Source organism: Podarcis pityusensis (genome assembly GCF_964106645.2).
Source record: "Podarcis pityusensis genome assembly, chromosome: 6".
NCBI lineage: Eukaryota > Metazoa > Chordata > Lepidosauria > Squamata > Lacertidae > Podarcis > Podarcis pityusensis.
Genome location: NC_138030.1, coordinates 3,425,507 through 3,445,158, shown reverse-complemented (window position 1 = coordinate 3,445,158; position 19,652 = coordinate 3,425,507). Strand labels below are relative to the sequence as shown.

Here is a 19,652-nt window from a genome sequence, read left to right as displayed (position 1 = left end):
CCGGGCGCAACATCTGGGGGGGGCGCTCGCACTCGCAGCTCTCTGCCCCTACCTGGCTCACTCACTCTCTCTCACTGCAGTGCTGGCTGTGCGAATCCGATCCGAGCCGCTGGGTCGCCGCCCACTGTGGAGGGGGTGGGTGCCAGGCGTGCGGTGCGGAGAGAGAGCGAGGGACTATCTGGGGGAGGGACAGTGCAGCGGCCGCCCAGCGCAGCGCTGAGCGCGGGAGAGAACCACACCAGACCAGACCAGGCAGCAGCAAGAAGAAGCTGGCAGTGGCGGCAGGTTAGGGGTTAGGGGGCGCAAATTACTTGCCTTGCCTCTGGTTAGGGGGCGCAAATTACTTGCCTTGCCCCGGGTGCTGACAACCCATGCTACGCCGCTGACAGACTGCAACCTTTCCCTGGCCTCCCCAGGTCAGAGTCACAGTCAACTCTGAAACTCTAATTCAAACTCTCCTTTGTCTTCCAAGTGAACTCTGAGTTGAGGAAGGGCCCCTCCTTTTTGCATCTGGCACAAAGTTCCCTCTCTTTGGCTTTCCCAATGGCTCATTACCTTCCCTTTGTCTTTCTTAATACAGTACAGTGGTATCTTGGGTTACAGACGCTTCAGGTTACAGACTCCGCTAACCCAGAAATAATACCTGGGGTTAAGAACTTTGCTCCAGGATGAGAACAGAAATCGTGCTCTGGCGGTGCAGCGGCAGCGGGAGGCCCCATTAGCTAAAGTGGTGCTTCAGGTTAAGAACAGTTTCAGGTTAAGGACAGACCTCTGGAATGAATCAAGTACGTAACCAGAGGTACCACTGTAGTTCGTCTCCCAGGCAATTTCCAGGCTGGCCTGGCTATTCCAGCATTAGAATCTGTGCTGGATCCAGGAATTAGAAGCGGGGCCCAAGCATTCACCCTAACCCTGCAAACCTGGGAACTGCCATTCTAGGTGGCATTGCAGCTGGGGGGATCCCTTTATTCTCGGCGTCTTATTTTTAAAAATGCAAAAGAAACAAGTCTCTTGTTGTGGGAGGGCAGGTGGAGGTGGCAACTATGGGAATTAAACCACATTCAATTCAGTGGGCCATCTGAGCCTTGAAAAAAACCAGGCGCCTTGGGGACATATTATTTATTAAGTTTCAATGTCACCCTTCACCAGAGGATCACAGGATGCTTTGCGATACAAAGGTAAAGGTAAAGGGACCCCTGCCCATTAAGTCCAGTTGTGGCCGACTCTGGGGTTGCGGCGCTCATCTAGCTCTATAGGCCGAGGGAGCCGGTGTACAGCTTCCGGGTCATGTGGCCAGCATGACTAAGCCGCTTCTGGCGAACCAAAGCAGCGCACGGAAACGCCGTTTACCTTCCCGCCGGAGCGGTACCTATTTATCTACTTGCACTTTGACGTGCTTTCAAACTGCTAGTTTGGCAGCAGCAGGGACCGAGCAACGGGAGCTCACCCTGTCGCGGGGATTCGAACCTTCCGATCGGCAAGCCCAAGAGGCTGAGTGGTTTAGACCACAGCACCACCTGCGTCCATGTTTTATGATATAAAAACACACAAATACATAACATAGTAACAAACAAGAGCAATTATCTCCTGAAAAACACACAAACACACACACAGTTTAGAAGGCCATAGTTTAATTTGCCAATACAGTGCACTATGTGGAACATGGGCAAGGCCCAAGCAGCTCATTGGGGGAGCCCTTGCCTGGCATGCAGAAGGTCCCATGTTTAATTGTCAGCATCTTCAGGTGGGTCCGACTTGAACCCTGCGATCTTCATCAGAGGCCTTTCTTCATGTGCCTTCTCCACAAGAGGTCCGGAGGGCAGCAATAGGAACAGGCCTTTTCTGCAGTGGCTCCCCATTCGTGGGACACTCCCCAGGGAAACTCGCCAGGCACTTTTGTTACATATCTTTAGGCTCCAGGCAAAAACATCCCTCTTCTCCCAGGCATTCAACTTATTTATGTCCATTTTTAAATGTGGTTTTTTGGGGGTGGGTTTGATTTTGTTTTGTGTTTTCATTTTTTATTTTTATACTGCGAATTGCCCTGTGATCTTAGGATGAAGGGTGGTATGCAAATTTAATAAAAAGCAATAATCATGCTGTGCAGGAAAGGCTCCTGTATCACAACTGCAATAAATTAATTTAACGCTGAGCAAAAACACACATATTTCAGCATCTCGTGCACACTGCATAGAGCTCCAGGTGCGATGGACAAGGCTCCCTGTCTGTAAATCTGGACGGCTGCTGCCAGTCCGTGCAGGCAATACAGAGCCAAGGTAAATAGAGCAGCCGCCTGACTCAGCATACAGCAGCTGAGGAAATGCGGGGCTGAAACTCAAGAAGACAAGGCGTTTCCTTCGGTGCAATTTGCTTTGCAAAGGAGATCGCGGGGAAACAGACAAACCAACACTAAATAAGGCGCTTTTGCAGCGTCTGCAACCTGCCGCACTACCTCGAGAAACGCACGTGTGCGAAAGGGCGATCGCGCATGCGCGGAATGCTGGAGGGCGGAGGCGTGGCCACCGCCGGGGCGGGGCCTTCCTTACCTCTAGGGACCGTCCATAAAGTATCCGATCCCGGGAGGCGAAGAATTCTGCGGGGAGCGCGAAAGAGGGAAGCCGAAATCTCAGCTCCAGCATTGAATGTTTCCAAAGTGTTGCTGGCAGGGAGGATGAGGAGGAGGAGGAGATCCTTTCCACGCCGATGGCTCTTTAGGGTGCGCAACGCTTCTGAGAGCGTGTGGTACTTTGCGGACGGTCCCCCCGCTAGGCTCAGCCACCCCGGCTCGGCTTCCGTACTTCCCTCGGTCGCCATGGAGACGGCGGCCGGCCGCGCCGGTTGCTAGGAGACGCGGGAGGCTCGGGGAAAGCGCGACGGGGAGCGGCGGCAGGTAAAGGCCGCGTGGAGCCTCCCTGGCCAGGGGCAGTCTATCCCTGAAGGGAGCGGCGCTGGCGGGAGACACGACTGGAGCCCGGCAGGTCAACGGGATCCCAAGGTCCAGGAGAAGAAGCGGGGAGGCTGCGCTTGGTCCGCCTCTCCCGAAAAGGACCATTCAATATGATGATGATGATGATGATGATGATGATCACCATCATCACTATTATTATTATTATTATTATTATTATTACTAAAATAATTTTTATTAATTTTCCATTTAAACATATATAATCACATCATTATTGAGGTTCACATCAAATTGAGGTTGAATCCTGACAAGGCAGAAGTGCTGTTTTTGGGGGACAGGAGGTGGGCTGGCGTGGAGGACTCCCTGGTCCTGAATGGGGTAACTGTGCCCCTGAAGGTACTCAGCCTGGGAGTCATTTTGGACTCATAGCCGTCCATGGAGGCAAAGGTCAAATCTGTGTCCAGGGCGGCTGTCTACCAGCTCCATCTGGTACACAGGATGAGACCCTCCCTGCCCAGGGACTGTCTTGCCAGAGTGGTGCATGCTCTGGTTATCTCCCGCTTGGACTACTGCAATGCGCTCTACGTGGGGCTACCTTTGAAGGTGACCCGGAAACTACAACTAATCCAGAATGCGGCAGCTAGACTGGTGACTGGGAGTGGCCGCCGAAACCACATAACACCGGTCTTGAAAGACCTACACTGGCTCCCAGTACGTTTCTGAGCACAATTCAAAGTGTTGGTGCTGACCTTTAAAGCCCTAAACGGCCTCAGTCCAGTATATCTGAAGGAGCATCTCCACCCCCATCGTTCTGCCCGGACACTGAAGTCCAGCTCCGAGGGCCTTCTGGTGGTTCCCTCACTGCGAAAAGCCAAGTTACAGGGAACCAGGCAGAGGGCCTTCTCGGTAGTGGCACCTGCCCTGTGGAACACCCTCCCACCAGATGTCAAAGAGAAAAATACCAGACTTTTAGAAGACATCTGAGGGCAGCCCTGTTTAGGGAAGCTTTTAATGTTTAATAGGTTATTGTGTTTTAGTGTTTTGTTGGAAGCCGCCCAGAGTGGCTGGGGAAGCCCAGCCAGATGGGCGGGGTATAAATAATAAATTCTTATTATTATTCTCCACTTTTCTTCTTTGTCTCTTTAGAGCCTGCCGATTTCCTTCCCTCCCGCCTGGCCACGGGCTCCAAAGATGGCTTTCCAGAGTCCAACTATCTTCCCCAAGAGCCTCATCAGCTCCATAAGACAAACTGTGAGTCCCAGAAAGTGGGGAGGGGGCAATTTTACAAAACAGTACGGCAACTATATTGTAAGTCGCTGTGAGTTTGCATTTTGTAAACAAAGTGACTAATTAGCCCAATAAATAACAATAAAACAACTAAATCCAGTTTGCCCACACTTCTTTCTTCCCTGAATGTATTTACGTATAGATTTATAAAAGTACTTGCATACAAGTTATATCATAGAATACTGTCTTAAATGTGTTTGTGGGAGAGTGATTAATGATTTGTTTTATTACATATTTTGTTTTTGTTTTACTATGTATTTTGAATTCTCATTTTGTCTTCTGTTATCAACCACCTGGTATCTTCGGATGAAAGGTGGTATGCAAATTTAATAAGAGCATAAATAAAATAGATATCAAAGCATTTTGCAAGAATATCTATACACAATAAAAAAAAATAGAATTGGAAAATGCAGAAAGATGATTTCTTAATTGCCTGCATAAGATTGGTGGCATAAAAACATTCAAGGTGTTGATATGAACCTATAAGGTCCTATGTTTGAGAGATCACCTTGTCCCTTATATAACCAGTAGGTCATTGCATGTGTTGGTCTCCCTTGAGCTTTCTCCAGATGTCAAAGAGAAAAATAACTACCAAACTTTTAGAAGACATCTGAAGGCAGCCCTGTTTAGGGAAGCTTTTAATGTTTAATAGGTTATTGTATTTTAGTGTTTTGTTGGAAGCCGCCCAGAGTGGCTAGGGAAACCCAGGCAGATGGGCGGGGTATAAATAATAAATTATTATTATTATTATTATTATCCCAGTTGAATGACTACCGGCTATTTGTGAAAAGCAGCGGAGCCTTTGTGGGTCCCCTGCCATTCTAGGGGAATAGGCTGTGGAACACTAGATTACGCTCTCTTCAGACAGGCAAGGAACAGTTTGCTTCACAAACAGAAATGCACTCTGCACATGCCCAGGGATACGTTTGCTTTTAGGGCCTTTTTTCGTTGTTGTTGTTGTTGTTGTTGTTTTGTCTTAAAGGGTGTTCTTCTGCTGAATATTGTCTGCTTCCTCCATATGAGCCTGTCCCTTTCTTGTGTCGCCTTTAGGATTACAGCAGATGGCAAAGAGACAATGTGGCACGGAAGTCCGCACTGAAATTAAACATGCCTCCAATTTCGACAGCAAAGGACTTGACGAAGAAAGGGGGTGTCAATTCTCCAGAAAAGCCGAAAGAGAAGAAAATAGGTTGGGAAAAGTTTTGCTTGTGTGCCTGGACTCCGGCCCCCGGGCGGAGGAGGAGGAGTTGGTTGCTACCCCAAACTCTTCTGGGCTGGAGAAACTTTCAGCACTTTCTCCCCTTCTCTGCCATGTTGTCCCCAGCAGCCGTAAACTGAGTGCTTTACCCAAAATGAATTAATGCCGCTTTTCTGTTTCAGAATGGGCAACGACTGCAAGAACGGTTGTGAGAATGATGCCCTCTATGCGACAGAAGTCCACCCGGAATCTAAATATGACAAAGGAAATGGTCCGGGCCAAGAGACTGGAGAATATCAGAATCATTCAGGTACATAAAGCGATACCCTGCGTTGAAACTGTGGCATCAGGTGCTGCTGATACAGACATAGGGATGGTCCAGAAACATGGAATTGTAGAGTTAGAAGGGACCTAAGTGTCATCTGCTCCAGCCCCCTGCAATGTAGGAAGCACAACTAACGAACCCATAACAGATGGGCATTAAGCCTCTGCTTAGAAATCTCCAGTGATAAAGAGTCCACCACCTTTGAGGGAGACCATTCCACTGTCGAACAGTGCTAACTTTCCATTTTTCCAAAATAAAGAGAGCCAGTGTGGTGTAGTTGGTTATGAGTTGGTAGACTCGTAATCTGGGGAACCGGGTTCGCGTCTCCGCTCCTCCACATGCAGCTGCTGCGTGACCTTGGGCTAGTCACACTTCTCGGAAGTCTCTCAGCCCCACTCACCTCACAGAGTGTTTGTTGTGGAGGAGGAAAGGAAAGGAGAATGTTAGCCGCTTTGAGACTCCTTCGGTTATTGATAAAGCGGGATATCAAATCCAAACTCCTCTTCTTCTTCTTCTAACCCTCAGAAAGTTCTTTGTAATGTTTTGTTGGAATCTCCTTCCTTATAATTTTAATCCATTGGTTCAGGGCTTACCCCCCAGAGCAGCAGAAAACAAGCTTGTTCCATCTTCCATGTGACAGCCCTTCAGATATTTGAAGTTGGCTTTTCTATCTCCTCTCAGCCTCCTCTTTTCCAGGCTAAACATACCCAACTCCCTCAACCGTTCCTCATCAGGCTTGGTTTCCAGATCCTTGACCATCTTGGTTGCCCTCCTCTGCACACCTTCCAGCTTGTCAATATCCTTCTGAAACTGCGGTCCTGGACACAGGACTCCATGTAGTCAAGGAAAAACCTTGGGGTGTGCCCAGAATCGGGTGTAGATTTGATTTCTGCCTTTTTGACCAGACACTCCAAATTTGGCGACGGGAACCAGTTGTGCAATTTCCATGACAGTGCAAAAGGGCGTGGGAGGGTTGCAGCATTCTCGGACTGCTGGCATCCTCCGGTTTTGGGTGGCGTTAAGAAGAGAGCTGAAAAGAACAAGGAAGTCCCAGCAAAAGAACAATGGCAAGAAAAACTGATGAGCTATGCGGAATTGGCAAAGTTAACATATACCGTATTTTTTGCACCATAACACTCACTTTTTTCCTCCTAGAAAGTAAGGGGAAATGTCTGTGCGTGTTATGGAGGGAATGCCTAGGGGTGGCATGCCTACGGATTTCCCCCCTCTAAAAACTATGTGCGTGTTATAGAGCGAAAAATACGGTAAACCACGAGAGGAGGACAACTGTGACTTTAAGGAAGAATGGGAAATTTTATAAAGACAACAAAAGGACTTGGACTCCTTGGCAGGTTTTGAATAAACGTTCACAAATTTATTAGTAGAACATAGGATAGATATATGCACAACTTTTTAACATGCAGAGAATAATATGTGCAAACAAATCAGAGAGGGGAGCTGAGAGAAGTTTTAGGAGGGTTGGAGAGGGAGGGATGGGAGGGAATAAAAAGGGGGGGAATGTAATTGGATATATTGATTGATAATTTGTTTTGTTAAAATTGTTCAATAAAAATATATTTTAAAAAAAGAAGAAGAAGAAGAGGTGAGCTGTTTGGTAACCCCTTCCTTCCAAAAATTCCCCAGCGGTTTATCAAGCACAAGACAAACAGCTTGGAAGAAATAAAACGCCATTCCAACTTTCTCCTGGAGAAAAACCGGGCGCTGATGGAGGAGATCAAGGAGATGGATGCAGATACCGTCGTCCAGGCCAGGGGCCTTCTCCAGCAGTACGACATGTTTAGGGTAAGGCTGGCGTAGTCAGGAAGCAGCCTTAGACACCTGAATCGCTCTGCGTCAGGACCATGTGGCTGTACCCAGTGATAATTGGCACGGAAAGGAAGTTCCTGAATCCCAACCCTTTGCTTGAACTAAGCAGCTTCTCTATGCTTCTAGAAACGTAAGACGCTGCCTGATACTGAGTCAGAGTATTGGTCATAGAATCATAGTATAGTAAATTTGGAGAGTACATCCAAAGGCCATCTAGTCCAGCCCCCTGCAACGGTCCATCTAGTACAGGATTGTCTTGACTAGCGGTGACTTCCCAGGGTTTCAGGTCGGAATCTTTCCCAGACAGGAAACTTTCCCAGACATGGAACTTTTTGCAAGTGTGCTGGTCCCGGGGGGCAGGGCGGGTTACCGTGAGGTGTGGTCAGAGTCCGGTCCTGGGTCAAGGGTCTGGAGACTGTCCACCAAGGGCGAAGCAGGGTCCAAAGCAAGAAGCCGGGCGTAGTCGGGAACTCCGGAAAAACAGGTCTGGGTGCTGGCAGAAACAGGTTTCCAACAACATTGCTCCCGCAACCTGGGACTGGGCTGACTGGCCTTTATCTCCTCTGGGGCCTAGAGCGGTCCCGGCCCACAGGTGACTCGCCTCTCCTGGCCTTAAGGCGAGCAGTCCTCCTGAGAGAACTTATTTCCCTCCGCCTCTCTGCCCTGGGCCTCTGCAGCTCCGGAGAAGCTAGACCTAGAGGCAACCTCACCTTCCCCTGACAGGGCTGGAAGAGGAGCACCTGCAGGCAATGGGTCCTCGATCACCTTCTGGAGCCAGAGCGGATTCATCTGGTGTCTGCTCCTGAGGATCCGGCAAAGGTGCAGGCCCTTCAGATTCAAGGCCCTGCCCCGACCAATAAATTGCCCACCTGCAATTTATTGGTCAGCCTGCTGTGATGTCATGGAACGTTCACAAGCATTCTGAGGCGGTGAAACGTATAGCTATGGAAAACAAACTTAGTGCAATCTTATGCACTATGGTTGCAACCGAAATCATTGGATAAGAAGTCCAACAATTTTGCTTGCAATCCTTAATACGCCTACTAGGCAGTAATTCCCACTGAGCACAGTGAGTGTTAATCCTGAATGCTGTGCATGTTTTAAATATTTTGTTTTGTGTTACTCGCTCTGAAGTGTTATAAAATCCAATTTACATAGTTCACCACAGATATTGGCATTATGATATTGGCAGTTTTATTTTCAGTCCCTTTCCCAACAACGCCAACACAGATTTTGACTTTTCCATGGGTTGTCCTTTCCATCAAGCTTTCCACTATGACTCCCAGGCACTTTCCCTGGTCAGTCACCACTAGTTCAGACTCCAGGAGTAACTTTGGGAAGTTAGGATATTTTTCTCCCAACCTGCATTGCTTGACACTTGCTCACATGGCTATTCTAATCCCCAGCCCCCAGTTTGAAGGGATCCTTTTGGATTTCTTCCCAATTGACTTTTCTGTACAAACTAGGAGCTGCAAGTGGTTCATGAACTAGCTTTGGTTCTTGGTAGTCCCAAGAACTGGTGCCTTTTGCTCCTGTCTCTGCAGACAATCATCCGATCTCTTCGGGACTCAAGTCAGAACCAAGCTGGTGTAGCAAAAGCAGATCTTGCGGCAGCAGAGAAAATGGTGGAGAAGAATTTGGGAAGTAAGCAGCACGCGATCTCAGATACCCTTCCTGCTCCCAGCTGGGTGGGGCAGAGAAGGAGCCCAAACCAGTAAACCCAAGGAGATCTTTGGATTTAGCTGTAGTGGAAAGTTAGCAGAAAACAGAAAAATACAAATCATAGTAACAAATGCAAACAATGCCCTGCTACACACACAGTTTTAAATACCGTAGATTGTTTTAATTAGCCACAGGCCTGGGAGAAGAGGAATGTTTTATTCTCTTGTTAATTCTGCTGTTTTAAATGTGCATTTTATATTTGACCTCATTTAGCAACGTTTTCTTTTGAAATGTTTAAGATTTTTTTGGTTAACTTTGTTTGTATTAAATATGTATTCTGTAGTTGACCTCCTTTGTAATTTTTATTTTGAAATCTTTAAGACAATATTTTAGTTAATTATGTTGCTTTGACTGTATACTTTATATTTGACTTTCTTCATTCTTCAGTAATGTTTTCTTCTGGGTTGTTTTCTTTGACATTTTAATGTGGTGTAAACTGCTTTGAGATTTTTTCTTAAAAATATAAAGCGATATAGAAACAACAACAACAGCAACAACAACATTTGCTTTTACAGTGGTGCCTCGCAAGACGAAATTAATTCGTTCCGCGAGTTTTTTCGTCTTGCGGTTTTTTTCGTCTTGCGAAGCACGGTGTCGGAAAAGTTTTGGAAAAGCTTCAAAAATCACCAGAGTCTTCAAAAACCTCAGAAAAAGGCTACCACACCGCGTTCTATGAGTTGCTCCTCGAAGTCAAGTCGCAACTGTATTAACGGTTTTAAGAAAACGGAAACAAACTTGCAAGACGTTTCCGTCTTGCGAAGCAAGCCCATAGGGAAAATCGTCTTGCGAAGCAACTCAAAAAACCAAAAACCCTTTCGTTTTGCGAGTTTTCCGTCTTGCGAGGCATTCGTCTTGCGAGGTACCACTTTATCTTCTTCCTCTTGCCTTGCCCTCTTCCTCCTACTCCAGAACTGGATCAGGAGATGAAACGCATGCAGGCCAAAGTGCACGTCCTCCAGGAGGAGCTCAACATCCTGAGAACCTACATGGACAAGGAGTACCCGGTGAAAGCCGTCCAGATAGCCTCTCTGATGCGCAGCGTCCGAAACCTGAACGAAGAGCAACAGGTGAGCTGAGGGAGCCCTTGCTGGCCTCTGCCTTGTCTTCTTGGGCACAGGGCTGGCAGCAAATAGCCCTTGGGTACCGGTTTGATCCCTTTTCCTGCTTTGCCGCCCCCAGGACGAACTGGAGGAGATGGAGGATGTGTTCAAAAAGTACCTGGACAATATGGCAATGAAGGCGCAAAAGGAGCGGGAGCGCTTTTTGCAGCGCGTTACAGAGGTCCGTGGGGCAGGGCTGGTTTTCTGTGCTTTGCCCAGTGGATGGGTCTGGGTGGGGCTGGTTAGGGTTGTCTACTTTCCGTGCAATGTGTCTAGGCTTCCTCACTTGGCCAGAGGTCCGGAGAGATCTTTTCCTGGGCTACAAGCTTGTTACCACGGTGGAAAAAAGCAAAGTTGCGGATTTTACTTGTAAATTATTTCCTTGTAAATTATTTCCCTACATTGGTAGTTTCCAGTGCAGTGCCCACAGGGGCCAAGACAGGTTAGCGGAGCCAACAGGTGTGGCAGCAGCAAGTGAGAGGGAAGAGAACTCCCTGCGACCCAGTTAGACCATTGGCCCATCTTGCTCATTGTGGTCTTCCTCTGACAGGCAGTTTTCTTGAGGTTTTCAGACAGGGCACAGTCCTACTTGTAGATTGACCTGGGACCTTTCGCACGCAGAGCACATGCTCTGCCTTTGAGCGAAGGCTCTCAAGCGCTTCCTTCCCTGGTGTTGCTGTTGCAAACAAACCCACAAACCTCGGCAGATGCTTTTAAGTAAAAAGCAGAACAACAGGGGATCTGATCACAGTTTTCTCATGCCATTTCTGTTTGGGCCGCCACCAGGCCCAGAGATTAGTGGCCTAGATCCACAGATGACCCGATGCAAGATAAGGGAACTGTGTACATGTTGTTGGGATGCATCCAAGGAAACAGGGGCAATTGACAGGCCCCCAGCTGGCTCTGGCCCACCGGCCGGCAGCCGGGCGAACTCCGGTCCTTGGATCAGCATGTAACTGCGACCCGAGCTTCAGAAGCTGAGCACGCAAGCGAGCAGAGATAAGAACTCTTCGCAACAGAAGGGCAGGTTAGGGGCTGTGTAAAGTGTATTTACAGGCATTTTATTCAGCATCACGACAAAGGAGAAACATGTCTGCTCCCCTTCGTGTCCAAGCAAACAGCATAAGCAAAAGCTATATGGGTGGCGCTGTGGGTTAAACCACAGAACCTAGGACTTGCCGATCAGAAGGTCAGCGGTTCGAATCCCCGCGGCGGGGTGAGCTCCCGTTGCTCGGTCCCTGCTCCTGCCAACCTAGCAGTTTTAAAGCATGTCAAAGTGCAAGTAGATAAATAGGTACCGCTTCGGCGGGAAGGTAAACGGCGTTTCCGTGCGCTGCTCTGGTTTGCCAGAAGCGGTTTAGTCATGCTGGCCACATGACCCGGGAGCTGTACGCTGGCTCCCTCGGCAAATAAAGCGAGATGAGCACCACAACCCCAGAGTCGACCAAGACTGGACCTAATGGTCAGGGGTCCCTTTACCTTTTTATACTCAAACGGAAGTTCCCAGCATGCTGTGCTGGAATGTAAACAGGCATGTGACACACAACAGCCTGTTCCTCTTAAGGTGGAACGGAATATCTTAACACATATATGCATGTATAATTCAAAATATCTGGGAAATGCTCTTCTGTCTACTGGAGCAGAAAGTGCAGGAGGAATAGTCGGCCCCCCCCGCCCCCCCCCCCCAAATCTCTGGCATGGAGATTCATGCCCTCTGAAAAATGATTTGATTTATGATAGTCAAGTGGCAGCTTGAGTGTCAATTGAGCCACAGCGTGCGGCTTGGCAAAGCGATCTGTCGAACTGTCCTCTGGGAACTCGCACCTTCCAGGGGCTCAGGGTACCCTCTTGTTGACTTCCGGGATCCTTTGTCCATCTTTGCTTCTAAATCGCATTTCCCCCTTTCTCTGCGCAGAAGAAGCTGATGGAATACCAGGACGGCCTTCACCAGATGGATAAGAACAATTTGGAGCTGAAAAGACAAATAAGCAAACAAAAGGAGGCAAGAGGCTTGGGGACGGTAGCAAATGGCTCGGCGGGGAATTCTGCCAATGGCTGGGCTGGGGTGTCAGGGCTGGAGCCAGATGAAGCAGAGCCAGTTGCCAGCGAAGTTCACTTTTTATTCAAGGAAGTGAACATAAAACTCAGCAACCCTTCCCAATAGGTCTTGCCCCTATAGCGCAGGACTGACGGCCCCTGCTTTCCACCCTTTCTAAGGGTCCTCCTCTCCCAGCTGCCCCAAACTGCATCTGTGCAACTTTGGTCTCTGTCTTGCCCTCCTCATTGTACTGTGTACTCTTGGAGACAGGGCGGGGAGGAAAGAGCTTGTCTCAGCAGGAGAGGGAGACTCCCTGGATTCTTCAGCAGGCTCTTAATCTCCGCCCCACCTCTGCTTCAGCCTCAGAGTCTGAACTGTTCTCTGTCACCGGCTCTCCCTGCTCACTAAACCCTGTTGCTCCTTCAGCATCCAACCCTTGCTCCTATGACCTCTCCTCACTGTCCCACCAGCAATCTCTGGGCTCGGAGCCTTCCTCCTTGGTGGGGTGGGGTGTCTTCCCTGAGTACCAGCTGGTACCTCCTAACACTCCTTGTCATAGAATTGTGGAGTCGGAAGGGATCTCGAAGGCCATCTTGTCTGACCCCCTGCAATGCAGGAATCGCTGCTGAAGAATCGCTCACAGGTGACCGTCCAACCAGTGAAGGAGAGTCCAGCACCTTCTGAGGTGGACTGAGTCCTGAGAAGGGGCTTAGTGTTCCTGGCCGTTACTCCACCCTGCCTGGTCTTTACTCCCAACATCCCTGGGGAACGATCTCACAACTGGAGCTGGAATAAAGGGCGGCTGGTTTTTGGCTTAGAGGCGCCTTGGGAGGGCGTTCTATCTTTTGCGATGAACATGAAATGCCACCCCCAGTGGATTGTCGGCTGAGATCCTGAGCCGAGTGTAGTTTGAAGGTGGAGCTAAAATAATTGGATCATCATATGGAGAGAATCTTCCACATCTCCGGCTCGGCCTGATGGTGGTAGCTAAACTCAGGCAGAGGTTTTCTCTACGACTCGGCGGAGGCAGCAATAGGGCACCCTCAGAGTTACCTGTGAGTAAGCGGTGAACTTCTGATCTGGAAGCCCAACGTGTTTAAAACTCCGTGGAGGGGGAAGGCCGTTTGGAGCAGGGGAATGGGAAGTGTTTGGGGCCGGACTGCGAGGGCAGGAGTTGTTACAACAGCAGCAAGAAGTCTTGCGGCACCTCAGTGACTCGTGGGCTTGTTATGGCGTCACCTTTCGTGGGCTAGAACCCTCTTCACCCATCTCCCTGACTTGCTTCTTTCTCCTTTCAGGTAATTGCTGGACTGGTGAAAGACGTCGCCGCGTTGCACAAGAACCTCAACACACTCCATCACTCCACTGGGGATCCGCGAGAAGTGATCTTTGCAGACGTCCTCCTCCGTAGACCCAAGTAGGTCCCTTAGCCTGTGTCCCAAGCAGTAGCATTTTCTGGGGGCACTTTGGGCCATGCTTTCACGCTGAGCAAGCCTGGGGGTGTGTGTGTGATGCGTTGCATTGGCCAAGGGGCTGCACCAGGGACTGAAAAGCAGGGAGAAGCAGGGCGGCTTTCTAGCAGGTTACAGGGTGGAATAAAGGAGCCTGCGGCTTCATAGTCTCTTGTGGGACCCTGTTTTTAGGCGATGAGAATTGACTGGGCCACTTTGCTTCCTGTCTTCCTTGCCAGCTTCCTGCTGCCAATCACAAGGACATAAGCAGATCCTAGTCTAGGGCTGGGCAATATCTGGTTTTCAACAACGTGATAGATCAGCAGCTAAACATTGCTATATACAGTGGTACCTCGGGTAAAGTACTTAATTCGTTCCGGAGGTCCGCTCTTAAGCTGAAACTGTTCTTAACCTGAAGCACCACTATAGCTAATGGGGCCTCCTGCCGCCGCTGCACAATTTCTGTTGTCATCCTGAAGCAAAGTTATTAACCCGAGGTACTATTTCTGGGTTAGCGGAGTCTGTAACCTGAAGCGTCTGTAACCTGAAGTGTATGTAACCCGAGGTACCACTGTATAACGATAAAGCACAATGTCTGAAATAAGGTGGAGCTATGTAGAGACTTTGGCTGCCTTCATGGTTTTTCCTGCGTCTTGATTTTTGCCGGCGCCTGCTCTTGTGATTCACTGCCCCCCTACATGAGGCAGGGGAGAGCTGGGCCGGCAGAGTTGAACAAGGGCTGCAGGAATCGATAGAAGCATTGGCTGGCTTCACGGTTTCCCCCACACTGTGATTTTGGCATGTGTTGCCAGGTCTGAAATTATGAAACCAGTTTTGGACGCTATATTGATATATCGCCCAGCCCTAGTCGAGACCTGCATCCTGTTCTCACAGAGGCCACCCAAATGTGTGTGAGAATCTGAGCCCCCAAGCCCCCTCCCCTCCTGGCATTCAGAAGCATCACTGCCTCCGAATGTGGAGGCAGATCAGAGCCATCTTGGCTAGCAGTAGTAGTAGTAGTAGTAATAATAATAATAATAATAATAATAATAATAATAATAATAATTTATTATTTATACCCCACCCATCTGGCTGGGATTCCCCAGCCACTCTGGGCGGCTTCCAAAAAAATATTAAAATACTGTAATACATCAAACATTAAAAGCTTCCCTAAACAGGGCTGCCTTCAGATGTCTTCTAAAAGTCTGGTAGTTGTTGTTCTCTTTGACATCTGGTGGGAGGGCGTTCCACAGGGAGGGCGCCACAACCGAGAAGGCCCTCTGCCTTGTTCCCTGTAACTTGGCTTCTCGCAGGGAGGGAACCGCCAGAAGGCCCTCGGTGCTGGACCTCAGTGTCCAGGCAGAATGATGGGGGTGGAGACGCTCCTTCAGATATACTGGACTGAGGCCGTTTAGGGCTTTAAAGGTCAGCACCAACACTTTGAATAGTGCTCGGAAATGTACTAGGAGCCAATGTAGCTCTTTCAAGACCGGTGTTATGTGGTCTCGGCGGCCGCTCCCAGTCACCAGTCTAGCTGCTGTGTTCTGGATTAGTTGTAGTTTCCGGGTCACCTTCAAAGGTAGCCCCACGTAGAGTGCATTGCAGTAGCCCAAGCGGGCGATAACCAGAGCATGCACCACTCTGGCGAGACAGTCTGTGGGCAGGGAGGGTCTCAGCCTATGTACCAGATGGAGCTGGTAAACAGCTGCCCTGGACACAGAATTGACCTGCGCCTCCATGGACAGCTGTGAGTCCAAAATGACTCCCAGTAGCCTTCAAGAGCCCTCTCCTCTTTCACAGTCTTGTCTAATCCTCTTTTAAAGCCACCCAGGCCATCACTGCCTCCTGGGGGAGCGAGTGCCATAGTTTTTACTGCGCTGCATGAAGACTTCTATTTTGTGAAAGAGACAAGGGAAATGGCAGTTTTGCTGCTGCTATTCTGCCCTTCTTTTCTGCCTCAGACATTTGTGCTTCCTCTCCTCTGATTTGCCCTTTGCTTTTTCCTTCCAGGTGCACCCCAGATATGGATATCGTTCTCAACATCCCCACGGACGAGGATTTCCCCCTGTAGTTCCTGGAAACGAGCTTGGGATTATGCACCTTGATCACGCAACGCCCTCCCTGTAGGCCTCTGGGAGCCAATTTCCCTCCTGCTTTGCTGAGCTGCACCCAAAAGCAGCAGCCTGCCTCACTCCCGGTCCGTCGTCTTTAAACCTTCCTGCTAAGAATTGCTGCAGGGGTTTTCCTTGGCATCCCTGCCTGCAAATATTCCAGCATTAGATTCTATTAAAGCCAGTCATATCTGTTCAAAGAGAGTCAGTGTCTCAAATAATCACGACTCCTCCATGGAAGTCGTACTATCCACGCTGCACTGATGGTGCAACAGCTGCCTCTTTCGTTTCGGTTATTGTATTTCTGTGCCACTTTTCACTCACACGAATCACAAATCCGCTCACAAATGATAAATAACAAGAACATAATGGAACGCCCCAGATACAACATAAATCTCATAGAATAAAGGAATCATCAGAAAAACAGTTGCAAATAATCAGTCAAACTCTTTGTCTTCTTTGGCGATCACTCATAGCCGAGTAAGATGGTCTTCCATAAACACAGTTTTAACAATGAGTCCGTAAGTGACTGTGGAGGCCAATTCTGGATCCACATGTCCTTCCACAGTGGGAACATTGGTTTCTGGGTGGGAGTTGATCACGGTGTGGATTTGCCAAGCGTGCCTTCCTCTTAGCACATTTTTCCCTTGCGTCCTGAGTTCGAGTGTCTTCAAAGCCCAGGACACCTTTGGTAAAGGCTGTTCTCCAACTGGAGCGCTCGCAGGCCAGTGTTTCCCAATTGTCCGTGTGTAGACTACATTTTTTTAGATTTGCCTTGAGACAGTCTTTAAACCTCTTTTGCTGACCACCAGCATTACGCTTTCCATTTTTAAGTTTGGAATAGAGTAGTTGCTTCGGAAGACGATAACCAGGCATCCACACAACATGACCAGTCCAACGAAGTTGACGTTGAAGAATCATTGCTTCAACACTGGTGATCTTTACTTCTTCCAGTACACTGGTATTAGTTTGCCTGTATTCCCAAGTGATGTGTAAAAATTTTCGGAGACACCATTGATGGAATCTTTCAAGGAGTTGGCGTTTATAAGTGGTCCATGTTTCACAAGCATACAGTAAGGTGGGTAGTACAACAGTACAATCAGTCAAACAGACCGGAGAGGTCAAGGCAGCTTCTTCCAAAGGCACTTTGAGCATAGAATCGTTGGAAGGGACCCTGGGAGTCCATCTCGTCCAACCCCCTGCAATGCAGGAATCTGGCCCAATGTGGGGCTCAAACCCACAATCCTGATATTAAGGGTCTCATATATGTTTTTTCCCCATTTGACCTGCTTGCAATTATGATCCGCGTCACAGCTTCCTATACTCTGATGTCAGATGCCTTGGAAACGGCACTCCGTAATTCCACTTCCCAAAGGTGTCCCAGCTGGAAGTTGGGTCTTCAATACCGCCTGCTTTCTCTGCACTTAAGGGTCATCTTTGGGGGTCTTGGGTAGGTGGCGTGAGACCCACAGCTTTCCCCCTTCACAGCCACCACCCCACATCTGCTGCCTGAAGTGGTTGCCTCACACTGCCGAGCGCAAGGGTTGCCCCTGGTGAAAATCCAAACCCCCCAATATTGCTGTTTATTTCATTCCTCTATCATCTTTCATCTAAGGAGTGCCTGCCTCCCCACGGTTCCATTTTATCTTCACAACAACCCTGTGAGCTAGTTCACGCTGAGAGAAGCGGACTGGCCGAAACAGTGGCGTAGCATGGATTGCCAGGAGCCCGGGGCAAGGAACGTATTGTGCCCCCTAACCGGTGCCTCCTGAGGCTGGGGTGCCACCATGAGTCTCGCCATCTGCCCATCTTCCCCACCGATGGGGGATGCCACACAGCTGAGCGATGTGAGGGCCCATAATCTCCCGGCAGCTCCCCCCCCCCGCTACTCCTCTGAGCCCAAAGTCACCCCATGGGTGGAATCCAAAACCCAGGAAGGAAATCGGGCTCATTCTCTTCTAATTGTCCCATTGCCGCAAGCAATTTCAGCTTTCCTGTTGGGACAGTCTTCCCCGCCCCACAACCGTGTGCTGATCTGGGGGTTCCCCAGATGCCCCTGAGCCAATTTGGAGAGGGGGGGGAGTCCTATTATGCTCGTGTGGCTCCTGGTGGAGTACAGGGTCAGGTTTAAGGTGCTGGTTTTGACCTTTAAAGCCCTAGGCGGCCTAGGACCCTCGTACCTACGGGACCGCCTCTCCTGGTGTGCCCCGCGGAGGACCTTAAGGTCCACAAATGACAACATTCTGGAGGTCCCAAGTCGCAAGGTGGTTAGATTGGTCTCAACTAGGCCCAGGGCCTTTTCAGTACTGGCCCCGACTTGGTGGAACGCTCTGTCACAAGAGACCAGGGCCCTGCGGGACTTGACATCTTTCCGCAGGGCCTGCAAGACAGAGTTATTCCGCCTGGCCTTTGGTTTGGACTTGGTCTGACCCTTATGTTTCCCTCCCCTTATGGTCTTGATCTATGGGCTACTTTTAAAATGAGGCTGCATTTTAAATTGCATTTTAACCTGTATTTTAAATTGGTTTTTTCCCCTATTATGTTTTTACTGTAATTTTACTGATGTTAGCTGCCCTGAGCCCAGCTCTGGTCAGGAAGGCTGGGGTATAAATAATAATAATAATAATAATAATAATAATAATTACTACTACTACTACTACTACTACTACTATTACTATTGCACTGGCTTCTGCTGGCACACCAGCTTAGCTGGATCCGACCTCTCTGTCTTTGTACTTTCATCCTTCCAGACTGTGACACTTTATGGTTTAAATTTCGTATTCTTCGTTTTCTTTGCTTTTTCACGCTTGCATTTCTTTCTTTTTTTTAAAAAAAGGGGCATTTTAAAAAATACCTCTATCTCTCCCGTCCCCCCCATGCACGCACGCACGCACGCGCGCGCGCACACACACACACACACACACACACTAACACAAACACATTGTGCACCTTCTGAATGTGGAGACCCAGGAACATGTTTGCATTACAGTCAAGATTCTATGGGATACTTTGTGTCGGCAACATCAGTGGAAGACAACTGTCTTCCAGCGACGTCTTCTCCATCCTGCACATCTGCCTGCAGCCTCTTAATCTGCCGCTGGGTGGAGACTGCCAGTATCCTGTCCATTCAGAGAAATCTGCTGTGCTTTCTCCTTGTCCATTTTAATGACTCAGATATAGGGTTGCCATGTGTCATCTTTCCCCAGGATACGCCCTCTTTTGCACGGTCGTGTAACATGAGAGTCGTCACAGCGATCTATTGTTAACAGTAGAAGTTGGCAAATGTGTCCTCTTTTTTGCTCTTCAAAATATGGCCACCCTACTCAGATGTGTTCTTTTATTGAGCAAAACTTACTTTAAATGCACGATGGGGGACGGACCAATTTCCCCTCAGTCTTTTTGAAAACGGCATGTATTTCTTGTTTGAAGCTCCCACGTAGCATAAGGGACTGGGCATCCTCCTGCTCTCATTTTTTTATTGTTCTTATAATGTGATCACTGTACATGATTTGAATATGTAATTATTGATTATGTATACCCAATGTATACAATGTATAGGGACGCGGGTGGCGCTGTGGGTAAAACCACAGTGCCTAGGACTTGCCGATCGTATGGTCGGCGGTTCGAATCCCCGCGGCGGGGTGAGCTCCCATCTTTCGGTCCCAGCTCCTGCCCACCTAGCAGTTCG

At 48.9% G+C, this 19,652-nt stretch overlaps 1 protein-coding gene across 4 annotated transcripts; it reads left to right on the top strand.

Moving 5' to 3' along the window:
• The first annotated feature begins 2,830 nt into the window (after positions 1–2,830).
• Positions 2,831–16,164, top strand: LOC308480115 (uncharacterized protein C20orf96). Of its 4 annotated transcripts, none has more exons than XM_081011469.1 (11): positions 2,831–2,890; positions 4,052–4,156; positions 5,243–5,381; positions 5,573–5,700; positions 7,360–7,518; positions 9,087–9,186; positions 10,174–10,331; positions 10,444–10,545; positions 12,280–12,366; positions 13,701–13,819; positions 15,864–16,164. In XM_081011469.1, the coding sequence occupies exons 2-11, from the start codon at positions 4,097–4,099 to the stop codon at positions 15,922–15,924; spliced, it is 1,113 nt and encodes a 370-aa protein (XP_080867595.1). In that variant the 5' UTR covers positions 2,831–2,890; positions 4,052–4,096; the 3' UTR covers positions 15,925–16,164. The 4 variants fall into 4 exon arrangements, with proteins under 4 accessions (XP_080867595.1, XP_080867597.1, XP_080867596.1 ...); XM_081011470.1 differs by having other exon boundaries at positions 2,890–2,978; XM_081011472.1 differs by lacking the exon at positions 2,831–2,890 and adding an exon at positions 2,962–2,995.
• The last annotated feature ends 3,488 nt before the right edge of the window (positions 16,165–19,652 follow it).

Bases quoted from the DNA above. Each gene is read 5' to 3' on its own strand.
- LOC308480115 (XM_081011469.1), top strand. From the start codon at position 4,097: ATGGCTTTCCAGAGTCCAACTATCTTCCCCAAGAGCCTCATCAGCTCC. The intron at 4,157-5,242 runs GTGAGTCCCAGA...TGTCGCCTTTAG, and splicing joins TCAGCTCCATAAGACAAACT to GATTACAGCAGATGGCAAAG. The intron at 9,187-10,173 runs GTAAGCAGCACG...CTCCTACTCCAG, and splicing joins GGTGGAGAAGAATTTGGGAA to AACTGGATCAGGAGATGAAA.